The following is an 11,506-nucleotide window of genomic DNA, read 5'->3' on the forward strand; positions in this document are numbered from 1 at the left end:
CCCTGACTGAGTTCATCTTGGCCACCGGTGCAAATGTTTCCTTATAATCTACACCAAAGGTTTGGGTGAAACCTCGAGCAACAAGTCTAGCCTTGTGTCTCTCGATAGATCCATCAGCTTTGAATTTAGTCTTGTAAATCCAACGACTTCCAACAACCTTTTTTCCTGGTGGTAGTTGAACTAGGCTCCAGGTGCAATTCTTTTCCAGTGCACGAATCTCTTCTTTCATGGCTTGGTTCCATTGTGGGAGAAGAGAAGCTTCTTGAAAGCTTCTTGGTTCATAGTGCTTATCAATTTCACTGAGAAATGTAGCATGAGATGTTGAAAACTTACTAAAGCTGATACATTCATTGATTAGATGTCGTGAGACATATGTAACATAGTCCTGCAACCTAGCTGGAGGTTTTCTGATTCGAGGAGGATTTCTTTTAATCACCTGAGACTCTGTAGAGGGCGAAGAATGGTCAGAGTAGGGCTCGTCTTCACTCTCACTGGCAGTAATTTGGTCAGTTTGAACTTCTTCACAATCTGGACTTACAATGACTGATCTTTTTTTCAACATCGGATAATTAAAGTTTTGAGGGAGTGGGAACATGTCAACTAAATCCTCCCCCTGACTTGTAAAATAGGGACAGTCTTCTTCGAACTTCACATCTCTTGAAACTGTGCACTTCTTAGTGACTGGATTGAAGCACTTGTATCGCTTTTGAGTGGTCGAGTATCCCATAAACACACACTTGGTTGCCCTGGCATCTAGTTTGTCACGGTTCAAGGTTTGGATGTGAACAAAACACACACAACCAAACACCTTGAGATGTGTCAAATCTATTTTCCTCCCATTGAGAACTTCATAGGGAGATTTAAACCCTAGCACACGACTTGGAAGTCGATTGATGAGATAAGTGGCAGTAAGGATGGCAAATGACCAAAATTTCTTTGGAACGTGCATGTGAATCATGAGAGCACGAGTCTTTTCCAAGAGATCTCTATTTTTCCTCTCGGCTACTCCATTTTGTTGGGGAGTCCCCACACAGCTGGTTTGATGTATGATACCCTGAGAACTTATGTATTGAAGCATGTTGTTGGATAGAAATTCAGTGCCATTATCTGACCTTAAAACCTTAATGTTTGATTGAAATTGCGTTTTAACATGCATGTGAAAGTCTTTGAAAATGGTAGGGACTTCACTCTTTGATTTCATAAGATATAGAAAACTTGTTCGAGAGAAATCATCTACAAATAGAACAAAGTATTTAAAACCTTCCATTGATTCAGTTGCAGGTCCCCATACATCGGTGTGTACCATTTCAAAAGGTTTACTTGTCCTAGACATTGAATTACCAAAAGGTAGCCTAGTAAACTTAGAAAATTGACAAGTATCACAAGTAGGATAGGGGTTACAAAAATTTGGAAACAGTTTAGACAAGACAACTTCAGAGGGGTGAGCTAATCTCCTATGCCAAAGTTGGTTTTCATCTATGGACTTCGATTGAGCTTGAAGAGCCTGAGTGAAACATGTATTCTTGCACAGGTAGTAAAGTCCATTTATGAAGATCCTTTCACCAATCATCTTCATGGTGAGAACATCCTGAAACATCACTTTATTTGGTGAGAAAATAGCACGGCAGTTTAGGGTGTTAGTGATCTTTCCAATTGACAAAAGTTGGAAGGGAAAGGTTGGTACATAGAGGGCAGTGGAAGGTGTTTTTTAAGAGAGTAAGTTTATTTCTCATTTTCCCAAAACTAAGACATTTTTTCCATTTGCAACAGACACATGTAAGGGGCTTGAAATTTTTTTAAAATGATGTAAATTTGTAACTTTGTTTGTCATATGATCTGTGGCGCCTGAATCAATTATCCAACAATCAATTTCAGTACTAGTTAATAGGGCAGTAGTAAAGGCTTTGAGTATACCTGATGCTTCTCCCTTTGGAACTTTCTCATTTCCAGCAAGAAAGCCGGCAAATTGTCCCAACATAGCTGTGTGACTACCCTCTTCATTGCCTTGACCATGTGAGCCTCCTCCGTGCCCCTTACTTTGTAGGTAAGCTGCAAATTCATTGATCAATGACAATGGATTGGCAGTGAACTCCATGGATCCTTGTGAGATAGTAGGAGCGTGGGCATTAGCAAGTTGTGCCTTGAAATGAGGTTGAAATTGTTGTGAGGACCTTGGTATCATCCTTCCATCTTTGCTGAACTTAGGCTTGAGTTCAGGATGAAGTTCCCAACACTTGTCTTCCACATGACCAACACCATTGCAATATTTGCATTTTAGATGTGTGTTTCTTCCCTTGTATACCTTGGCTTCTGAGTTCTTGTAATTTGATGCATATGCCCGAGTCTCCGTTAATCTAGGGTTGTGATCAACATTCATAACCTTCTTCCTTGCTTCTTCTCGTTGGATAGTTGCACAAACATTGTTGAAGGTAGGCAGGTCTTGACTCATCAAGATGTGACTCCTTAGGTCCTCGTACTCAGAGCTCAAACTCCCTAACAGCTGATAAATTTTGTCTTCCTCAGCTCGTTTTAGGAGAATGGTAGGATCTGTGGTATGAGGGAGATATACATCCAACTCATTCCACATGGCTTTGAGGCTCCCAAGGTGTTGAACAAATGCTTTCCCTTCTTGTTGAGCACTGGCAATGTCCTTCTTTAATTGGAAGACCCGTGCATAGTTGTTTTGATTTCCATACATATCCTGCAAAGCTTTCCAAAGATCATGTGCGGAATTGGAGTAGCTAAAAATTTCAGCAACATGTTTCTCCATGGTGTTGAGCAGCAAGGACATGACAAGTTGATCTTTGCAGAGCCATGCATCGTATGTAGAGGAAGAACGGTCTGGAGCTTCCACGCTTCCATTTACAAATCCTAACTTCCCTTTGCCTCCGAGAGCTAGTGAAACAGCTCGGGACCAAGGAAGATAATTGAACTCGTTCAAGAGAACTGAACATAAACGTTGATTGGTGTTAACCTCAACGTCTGAGAAGTTTGGAGATAGATTGTGCTGGGTTTCCTCATCATGGTTCACAGAACTTTCTTCAGTCATGACTTAGACTTTGAAAGAAAGAAAAAATCGCAGCAGCAAGAATGACAGAGACAGGTTACAAATGAACCTGCTCTGATACCATATAGAAATTATAGCTTTAATTTGTGATATATATTTCATAGGTACAATGTACAATGGTTCGGGTATATATGAAGAAGAAGGTGGAAAGAAAGAGAGGAGAAAGAAAGCTAAAAAAAACAGCTAACAAGAAAAAGAAAGAAGGAAAGTAGCCGACAAAGACTAAGGAAAGCAAAAGCAAAAGCCTTATACTCATTACTACCTAACTTAGTTTAAGCCTTAAAACATTTCCCTTAAATCAAGGAATAAAACATTTCCCTTAAATCAAGGAAAACATACTCATCTCCCTTAAAACAAGGAAAAACATACTCATTACTTTCAACATGATGAAATAACAGTTTTGTGAATGTTTGGCCTGTGTTTTAACTGTACAGCAGCACACTTTTTCTAGAAAATGAATTCAGCTCAATAATCTTACTCAACCATTAAATGTATACTTATTCAAAGTTTACCCTCATGTTACAAACGTTTTAACAGGGCATGTCTCAACAACTATCAATACGGAATGCAACACCAAAAGACTTACAGGGATATAAATGGAGCTTTCGCCATATAACTCAAGGTATTTTTAAAATTAGCACTTTTAATCATCTATCTGTGAAACCAACTTTACTCTCATTGTTAATATTTGTTATACAACCACAAATTAAATACATACGTCCCGTTGTTGTGAAACTAAAAAACATGCAATTCCAATGGTAACCAATCATATGTAATAGTATTTATATTTGTCAAAACCTATAAATAATATTTTGGACATTTTATTGATCTTACGATCCTTGCTGCAAAGCGTTTACAATTGTACTCTATTTTAGTCTCCGGCAGCCGAATTGGGATCGGTCTGAAAGAGCTATGTGTGTTTACCGTTTTTAAGGTAAGGTATTCATGGATCTCAACTTTTAATTTGTTTCTCAATTTTCTTTTTTAGTTTTGGATTTGTAAAAGCCCTCTATTGAATTGAATACTGGTATGATCCCTTACAGGAGAAAAAAGCTTCATTTTTTTCTTAATATTTTAGTTTTTGTATTACTAATTAGCTACAGAAGTTATATATTCTTATGAGTACAGTATGGATGCAGGTTTGCTGTATTGCTTTTTGGGATAAGATTACTCTAAATACACAGGAAAAATTGAATTGATATTATTGGTTTGTATGCAGAAATCTCAATTACCCAGAAATCTGAAGTGGTAAAGAAAGGTACTCGTCTCTTTCTCTTTGACTTTTGCTTCGTTTTTACCTCTTTTTCCATTTTTGGGTAACATTTTCTGCTTCATAGTTGGCTTTAATATGAAGTTTTTTGAAGCTATTGAAACCCATTTGGTTCTGTTTGATTGATTCTCTATTTAGGATTTTTTCTGCTTTGCTTGGTGGGTTCAAGTTCATTTTATTAGATTCGATTTTATTCCAATGAGTTGCACATATATAATTTGGATTTGATTCCTTTGCTTCATAGACAATTTTTGAAATTCTTTTTCTATTTCTCTCCTAATTTTAGTCAACCACGCGAAATGAAAACAGACCCATTAGATTAAGGAGGTTCAACGCTACTCATTGTCTTTATTGTAGATAACCGTAAATAGATTTTCCACATGTATATAAATAGTAAAGTTTATCATATATAGATTTAAAAATTTTCTATATATTTTGTATAGTTTCAATACCTGCAACATCGTGCAGACACTCTTGCTAGTCACTACTATATTGTAGAACTCGGAAAAACGTACTTGATTTTTTCCCCTCCCTTTTTCCGGTTGAAGTTTTTCATTGTCGCCATTTGCAAAGGATAGATACAGGTTCCAAATTGAAGTCCGATAGTACTACACAACACACGAGATGGGGTCCGAACCTTAATTCGAAACAACACGAATATAACAAATCAAATCGCATATTGCAGTATATAACAATTACTCTTCTAAATTTGGAGAGGGGTGGTACGCTTGGCTATAAGTGCAATTGAGGGGAGAATTTGGTTTTAGTTACAAAAATTACCATTTTTTAATGTAGATATGAGCTATGGTGTGGATTTGTGGGTTTGGGGCTACATGAGTTATGGTGTGAATTTGTGGGTTTGGTCTGTCGCGTCCCTTTCCTCAACTATAGTAATACTTTTACCAATTTAGGCCCATACTAAGTCTGGTTCAATTAATTATGGCTCATTTAAACATGTCTGTTTTTTATTTAAGGAAAACTAATGAAAATGGTTTGAAAACTTTGAGTTTTAATGATAAGGACAAAATAAAGGGTAAAGTGAATAGTACCATGATTGACTTTTTAGTGTAAAAATGTGGTTTTTCGTTAAAGTGAACAGTACCGGGTACTTTTCATTAAAGTTCCCTTTTATTTATGGTCAATGGTTTCATTGGTACTGGCAAGTTCATTTTCATATTATGACAATGATTTAAAGCAATATTAAAAACATAGTGGGTTGAATGCCATTTACTTGTATTATTGTTGAAAATAAACGTAATTCTTTTTTAATATTGCTTTAATTTCATTTTGATGAAAGAATAAACAAGATTTCTTTTTTTTTTCTTGCACAAATATATAGTATTAAAACTTTTAGTATATTTCTTTATTTACATGACAAATTTTCGACCCACCACAGCACGCTTCATGAATACTTGTGATATCCAAAGCGCACGGTTCATGGACTGCTTTTATTGACTAGCAAATATTTATTGCAACGCATACTACTTAAGTACCACAGGCAAATTGAAGGGTCATATATCTAATTCTGTACTTCTGCCTCTGCAGCGCCAGCTACTAGTTTTCCGTGATGGCCGTGGCCATGCTCGTGCTCCCAATGTCCGTGGCCATGCTCTCCATGTCCATAGCCTCCATATCCGTAGCCTCCGTGTCCATAGCCTCCATGTCCATGATTTCCATGTTTGTGCTCGTAGCCATGGCCATGTTCCCAATGTCCATAGCCATGCTCATGCCCTCCATGTCCGTGCCCGTATCCACGTTTATGCTCGTATCCGTGATAATGGTCACCATAGGTAGTCTTTTCAACGCTCTCCTCTTGAAAAAGAAAGCAATTAAGTTGGATATCAAAAACTGAAAATTAAGCCTTGTAAGTGCAGAGCAGTAACCACCAATGCATGCAAAGTGACAAACCATCCGGATGTTCCCAAGTTACTCGTTTTGCCAAAAAAAATGTTTAAGTTCGAGAAGAACACAGGTGGGAAACTAAATCAAAATTCGTAGCATGCATGTTAAAACCTGCGATGATTTGTGCATGATGAATAAAATGTGCCTAGCAAAATTACAAATGCGTGATCGAATAAAAGAAACAAGAATTAATTTTAAGTGAGAAACCGAGAAACTCACGGGTTTGAGTAGGAGCAGTCTCAGTCAGCTCCCGAGCGGAAACCTCAGAGAAGAAAAGGAGAACAGCAAAGACAAGACCTAGTAGAAGAAAAGTTTTTGAGGACGCCATGTTTGCTTGTAATTAACAAAACGAGGTGATGGGATAGAATTATGAAGGTAAGAGATGATCGCAGAGTGAAGTCAATATCATGTGGTTTGGCTTTCTCGATTTATAGACCTTCAAAGTTAAAAGAAGGAGAGGGAAGATCTTTGGACAGTCACATTTTTTTTCACAGTAGAGTGGTAAACGAAAACTATTTTTACCTAATACATATCAAATTCCCTCGAGTAGTTTGAACTCTATCAAAGCATGCTTTGTTTGGTTTGATGATATGTTGATACCACTAGTGGCGAAGCCAGGATTTATCGGGGGGAGGGGCGAACTTCTGGCAATTTGTTAACCCAATCTCAATGAAGACATCACTTCCGGCATTTCCCTCTTTATCAAAATCACACTTGAATAGATAGCAATAACGGCAAAATGCGGTATCTTTTACTATACTATACTCCAACCACTTAAAATTATCAAACCAACGAGTGACAAAACATCGATTATTGCTAACTTTTCTGGGCATGATGTGATTGTAGACATCGAAATTTCGGTAAATAAATGTTGACCGATATATCAAAGTGTCAACGCTCATGTATTACATAAATTTTACATGTAGCGTGTGACTCAACGAAAATTGAAATGAGTTGGAAAAGTCATCAAATAGGACACGTGTCAACACCTGGCAGAAACGACTTATTTCATCTGAGAAATTATATTCAAAATTAGGCCTTGGAAAATTCTATAAATACAAGCCCATTTCATTCATTTGGGAGGGGAGAGGAACCAAAATCATTAGGCAAAATTCTTGAAGCTCTGAAGCTCTGAAGCATCCAGGTTCCCGAAGAATCAAGAAAGCGTTCTTCGTTCTTCGTTCATCGTTCTTCCAAGATCAAGCCCCAACGGCCCTTTGGATCAACAATCATCCACCAATTCAAGATCAAGCCCCGACGGCCCTTGAAGAAAGTGTTCTTCGTTCCTCGTTCATCGTTCATCCAAGATCAAGCCCCAACGGCCCTTTGGATCAACAACGTCGACAAATCCACACACATCTAACCGTTCTTCAAGATTAAGCCTAAAAGCCCTTGAAGATCTGATCATCACTGTTTCTTCAAGATCAAGCCCAAAAGCCCTTGAAGATCCGTTCATCACTGTTCTTTAAGATCAAGCCCAAAAGCCCTTAAAGATCCGCTCATCACCGTTATTCAAGATCAAGCCTCAACGGCCCTTGAAGAAACACTCATCCTCAAGATCAAGCTCCAACGGCTCCTTGAAGATCCGCTCAAATCCACTTTCAAAGATCAAGCCCCCGGCCCTTAAAGAACGTTCATCCAAGATCAAGCCTCGACGGCCCTTGGATCAATCACACATCAACAAATACACATCTTACGGAGATCGAATCAGAGGATCAAAATAGAGAGAGATTGTAACCCAAAATCATCAAATACAAATATTTGTTTGTGCACGTCGTTCTTGTCTCTTTCCTTTCAGGAATTTTCCATGTTCACAAATTGGCACGCCCGGTGGGACCATCTCTACCTCTCATCTCTTTCTCCGTTCAAGAAATTCGAGCACACTTCCAAAATTAATGGCATCAAGGAAGGCTCAAACTGTTCCCGCAACTGGCGCAAAGAACAAGAGCGTCATCATCGCAAGTGGTATCACTTTAGGCATCACGACTCGAAGCAAGGCAAGAGCTACTTCTGCCGCCTCTTTCACCTCTGCATCAACTTTTCCAAGGGAACAAAAGCACCCAAGGCACGAGCCTTTGATCACCTTAGCCTCACCAAGGGCACCAAGGGGCGAAAGTCCAAGGAAATACTCCGAATCCATGCTCTCCGATGCCGATTCGAGCGGCAGTTCAGCCATGCAAGTCATGACCATTGGAGCAACTTCAATCAATGAGCAGCTGGCTCAAATGAATGAAGCAATAGCAAGGCTAACCCGAACTGTGGAAGAAAAAGACTTGCAAATCGCTGCACTCGTCAGCCGACTGGAGCCACAGGACGGCGATAACCTTAACCCAGAAGATGAGCCTACGGTGGAAAGAATCGATGCGAAGCCGGAGCCAGACCAAGCAGCAGCACTCATGGGATCTCTTTCTATCCAGCAACTGCAAGAGATGATCACCAACACCATCAAGGCATAGTACGAAGGGAGCTCAAATACCTCTGGGTTGTACTCGAAGCCGTATTCAAAGAAGATCGACGCCTTAAGGATGCCGAGGGGTTAGCAACCGCCAAAGTTCATGCAATTTGATGGAAAGGGAAACCCGAAACAACACGTCGCCCACTTTGTTGAAACTTGCAACAACGCAGGGACCGAAGGGGACTACCTCGTCAAGCAGTTTGTGCGCTCGCTGAAAGGAAACGCCTTTGAGTGGTACACGGACCTAGAGCCTGAGTCCATCAACAGCTGGGAGCAATTGGAGCGGGAATTCCTTAACCGCTTCTACAGCACCCGCCGCACTGTGAACATGCTAGAGCTAACGAGCACAAAGCAGTGGAAGGACGAGCCAGTCATTGACTACATCAACAGATGGCGCACTCTAAGCCTCGATTGTAAAGACAGGCTTTCAGAAACCTCTTCAATCGAGATGTGCATCTAAGGCATGCAATGGGGTTTGCAATACATCCTTCAAGGCATTAAACCACGGACCTTCGAGGAATTGGCCACTCGCGCCCATGACATGGAGTTAAGCATCGCCCATCATGGGAAGAAGGAACCGATCGCCGACTATAAGAACGACAAAGTTCTTGAGACAAAGGTGGAGAAGACTGTATGGAAACCCACCAAGGAAGCGATGACGGTCAACACATCTCCCGTCAAAATCCCTATACGAGGCAAGGCGATTCAAGCCGAAGCCTTTCGTGATCAAGAGATGCGTAGACGCACTTTGAAGGAGCTTGACGAGAAAACTTATCCATTCCTCGACTCTGATGTGGTTGCCATGTTAGAAGACTTGCTGGAAAAGAAGGTGATCGGCTTGCCTGAGTGCAGACGGCTAGAAGAGATAAATCGCACCGACAATCCAAGGTACTGTAAATTCCACAGCTTCATCAGTCATCTGACAGAAAAATGCTTCGTACTGAAAGATCTCATCATGAAGCTGGCTCAGAAAGGAATCATCGAGCTAGATCTTGACGATGTGGTGAAGTCAAACTATACCACCATCACTTATGGCTCTTCCGACTCAAGGTTTTTACCTCAACCGCTGGGGGCATCCTCCAAGACAAGCAAAGTTGAAGGATGGACTCAAGTCACTCCTAAGAAATTGCACAAGAAGCATACGTCTCCTCCATAAGTCCGCCAATCGGAAAGGGGGCAAAGCAGCTATTGTCAACCTTCAAAACAACATGAACATGTTGAAGATGATGAAATTTCGACACATAGGTCGTCCATCCCCATCACGATTTCTTTCCTGAAGACTTCTTCAATCACTCGGTCAAGACTCCTTGCTATGAAAATTGCAAGGAAAGCCTCTCCAGGATCGTTTGACAAATTCACAAAGCTCATTGTCCACAAGAGCCTAAACTGCAGGACACCCAAGCTCCTAGTTTGCACGAGCATAAAAGGCAACATCAACGCTCCTGGTCTGCACGAGCATAAAAGGCAACATCAACGCTCCTGGTCTGCACGAGTTTAAAAGGCGACACAACATACTCCTTGCCTGCACGAGTTGAAACTGCAAACGGCACCAAATTCTCCTTGCCCGCACGAGTCTAAACTGCATGGCACAAAGCTTCTGGTCTGCATGAGCATAAAAGGCAACATCAACGCTCCTTGCCTGCATGAGCTGAAACTGCAAACGGCACAAAAAAAGAAAATACAAAAATATATATATATATATATATGTATGTATTTGAACTACGTTTTGACTTGATTTCTTTCTTTGGAAGGGTACGTAGGCAGCTCGAGCATTCGATTTCGAGTTCAGACACACATAAAAAAAAAAAAAAAAAAAGGGGATTTGATTAAAGTCTCATTGATGAAGGTCAATTTTATTACAAAATTACTTGCAATTTTTCTTTGTACAAAATTAAATTACAGTTTCTTTGAAAAAAAAAAAAAAAATATATATATATATATATATATACATATGTTATCTAAAATATATATATATATATATATATATACATGTCTGAGCCCAGCTACAAAATCAGGCCCGTCTCCATCTCTCCTCAGACCCAAACCGTGAGCCCAACAAGCCCAGGCCCAGTTCTTCATAACCTCCCCAATCGAAATGCTCTCCGCTTCTTCAAATATGGTGCTTGCACTATCCCTGTCCGAGTCCTGATCCATCCCTATCCCGAAACGTTTCCTTCAGTCGCCTCAACGCCCAGGCGGCGGAGTTCGTCCCCAATCGCAGCGCCACTGCGTACGCATCCGCACCGGCAGCGCCTCCTGCGGCTGTAGGTCAAGTCCACGTCTACCCTCCGCCGCCGCAACCGCCTTCGGCCCTCTTCCATGTCCCGATCCAGGCCGTCCTTTCTCCTCTCCTCTCTCTTCTCTTTCTCACCTGACTTCGATTCCCTTCACCGCCGGAAGCAGCGGACCGAGACGCTACTAACGGCGGAGGAGCGCCGTCACCGGGGGTTAGATGGATTTAGAGACGGAGAACAGAATAGCTGCAATTCTTATGAGAGAAGCCGCTGAATTGCGGCGTCAAGCTGACAAGGAAGGTGTGCATGCTTATCTTCAACAGCCTAAAACAAGGTTCCGACCAAATTCACGGTTCCTCAGTGCTACTGTTCGTGGTGTGCAACAAGCAAATCGAGCTGTTGAAGTGAATGAAATGTGGCGACTCCGGCAGAAAGAGAAGGTGATTTAGGGTGGGGATGATGGAAAAGATCAAAAGGGTGATCTCCGTCATGACTTCGCCATGGATCTAGTCTGCAGCAACGAGCTCTTTGCCAAAATCGTCAAAGGCCGACTCAGGGAGGACGTTGCCAGATATTCT

The 11,506-nt window shown here is 40.9% G+C and overlaps 2 protein-coding genes and 1 long non-coding RNA gene across 3 annotated transcripts; 1 reads left to right on the top strand and 2 right to left on the bottom strand.

The window, feature by feature from the left end:
• Window positions 1–1,250: 1,250 nt before the first annotated feature.
• Window positions 1,251–3,125, bottom strand: LOC139194250 (uncharacterized). Its single transcript, XM_070818596.1, has one exon. The coding sequence runs from the start codon at window positions 3,047–3,049 to the stop codon at window positions 1,730–1,732; it is 1,320 nt and encodes a 439-aa protein (XP_070674697.1). The 5' UTR covers window positions 3,050–3,125; the 3' UTR covers window positions 1,251–1,729.
• A 291-nt stretch (window positions 3,126–3,416) lies between these two features.
• On the top strand, window positions 3,417–6,400 carry LOC139194493 (uncharacterized). Its single transcript, XR_011579391.1, has 4 exons — window positions 3,417–3,689; window positions 3,943–4,001; window positions 4,287–4,325; window positions 5,883–6,400. It is a non-coding gene; the product is annotated as an uncharacterized lncRNA (long non-coding RNA).
• On the bottom strand, window positions 5,674–6,873 carry LOC103407932 (cold and drought-regulated protein CORA-like). Its single transcript, XM_008346806.4, has 2 exons — window positions 6,459–6,873; window positions 5,674–6,149 (listed from the first exon to the last, which is right to left on the bottom strand). Exons 1-2 carry the CDS (start codon window positions 6,565–6,567, stop codon window positions 5,857–5,859), a joined length of 402 nt encoding a protein of 133 aa, XP_008345028.1. The 5' UTR covers window positions 6,568–6,873; the 3' UTR covers window positions 5,674–5,856.
• Window positions 6,874–11,506: the final 4,633 nt, after the last annotated feature.

The sequence above is a fragment of the Malus domestica genome, chromosome 03, assembly GCF_042453785.1.
Source record: "Malus domestica chromosome 03, GDT2T_hap1".
Lineage (NCBI taxonomy): Eukaryota > Viridiplantae > Streptophyta > Magnoliopsida > Rosales > Rosaceae > Malus > Malus domestica.

Coding starts and splice junctions, on each gene's coding strand:
- LOC139194250 (XM_070818596.1), bottom strand. CDS start 3,049: ATGACTGAAGAAAGTTCTGTGAACCATGATGAGGAAACCCAGCACAAT.
- LOC103407932 (XM_008346806.4), bottom strand. CDS start 6,567: ATGGCGTCCTCAAAAACTTTTCTTCTACTAGGTCTTGTCTTTGCTGTT. Junction 6,150..6,458: donor GACTGCTCCTACTCAAACCC/GTGAGTTTCTCG, acceptor TTCTTTTTCAAG/AGGAGAGCGTTGAAAAGACT.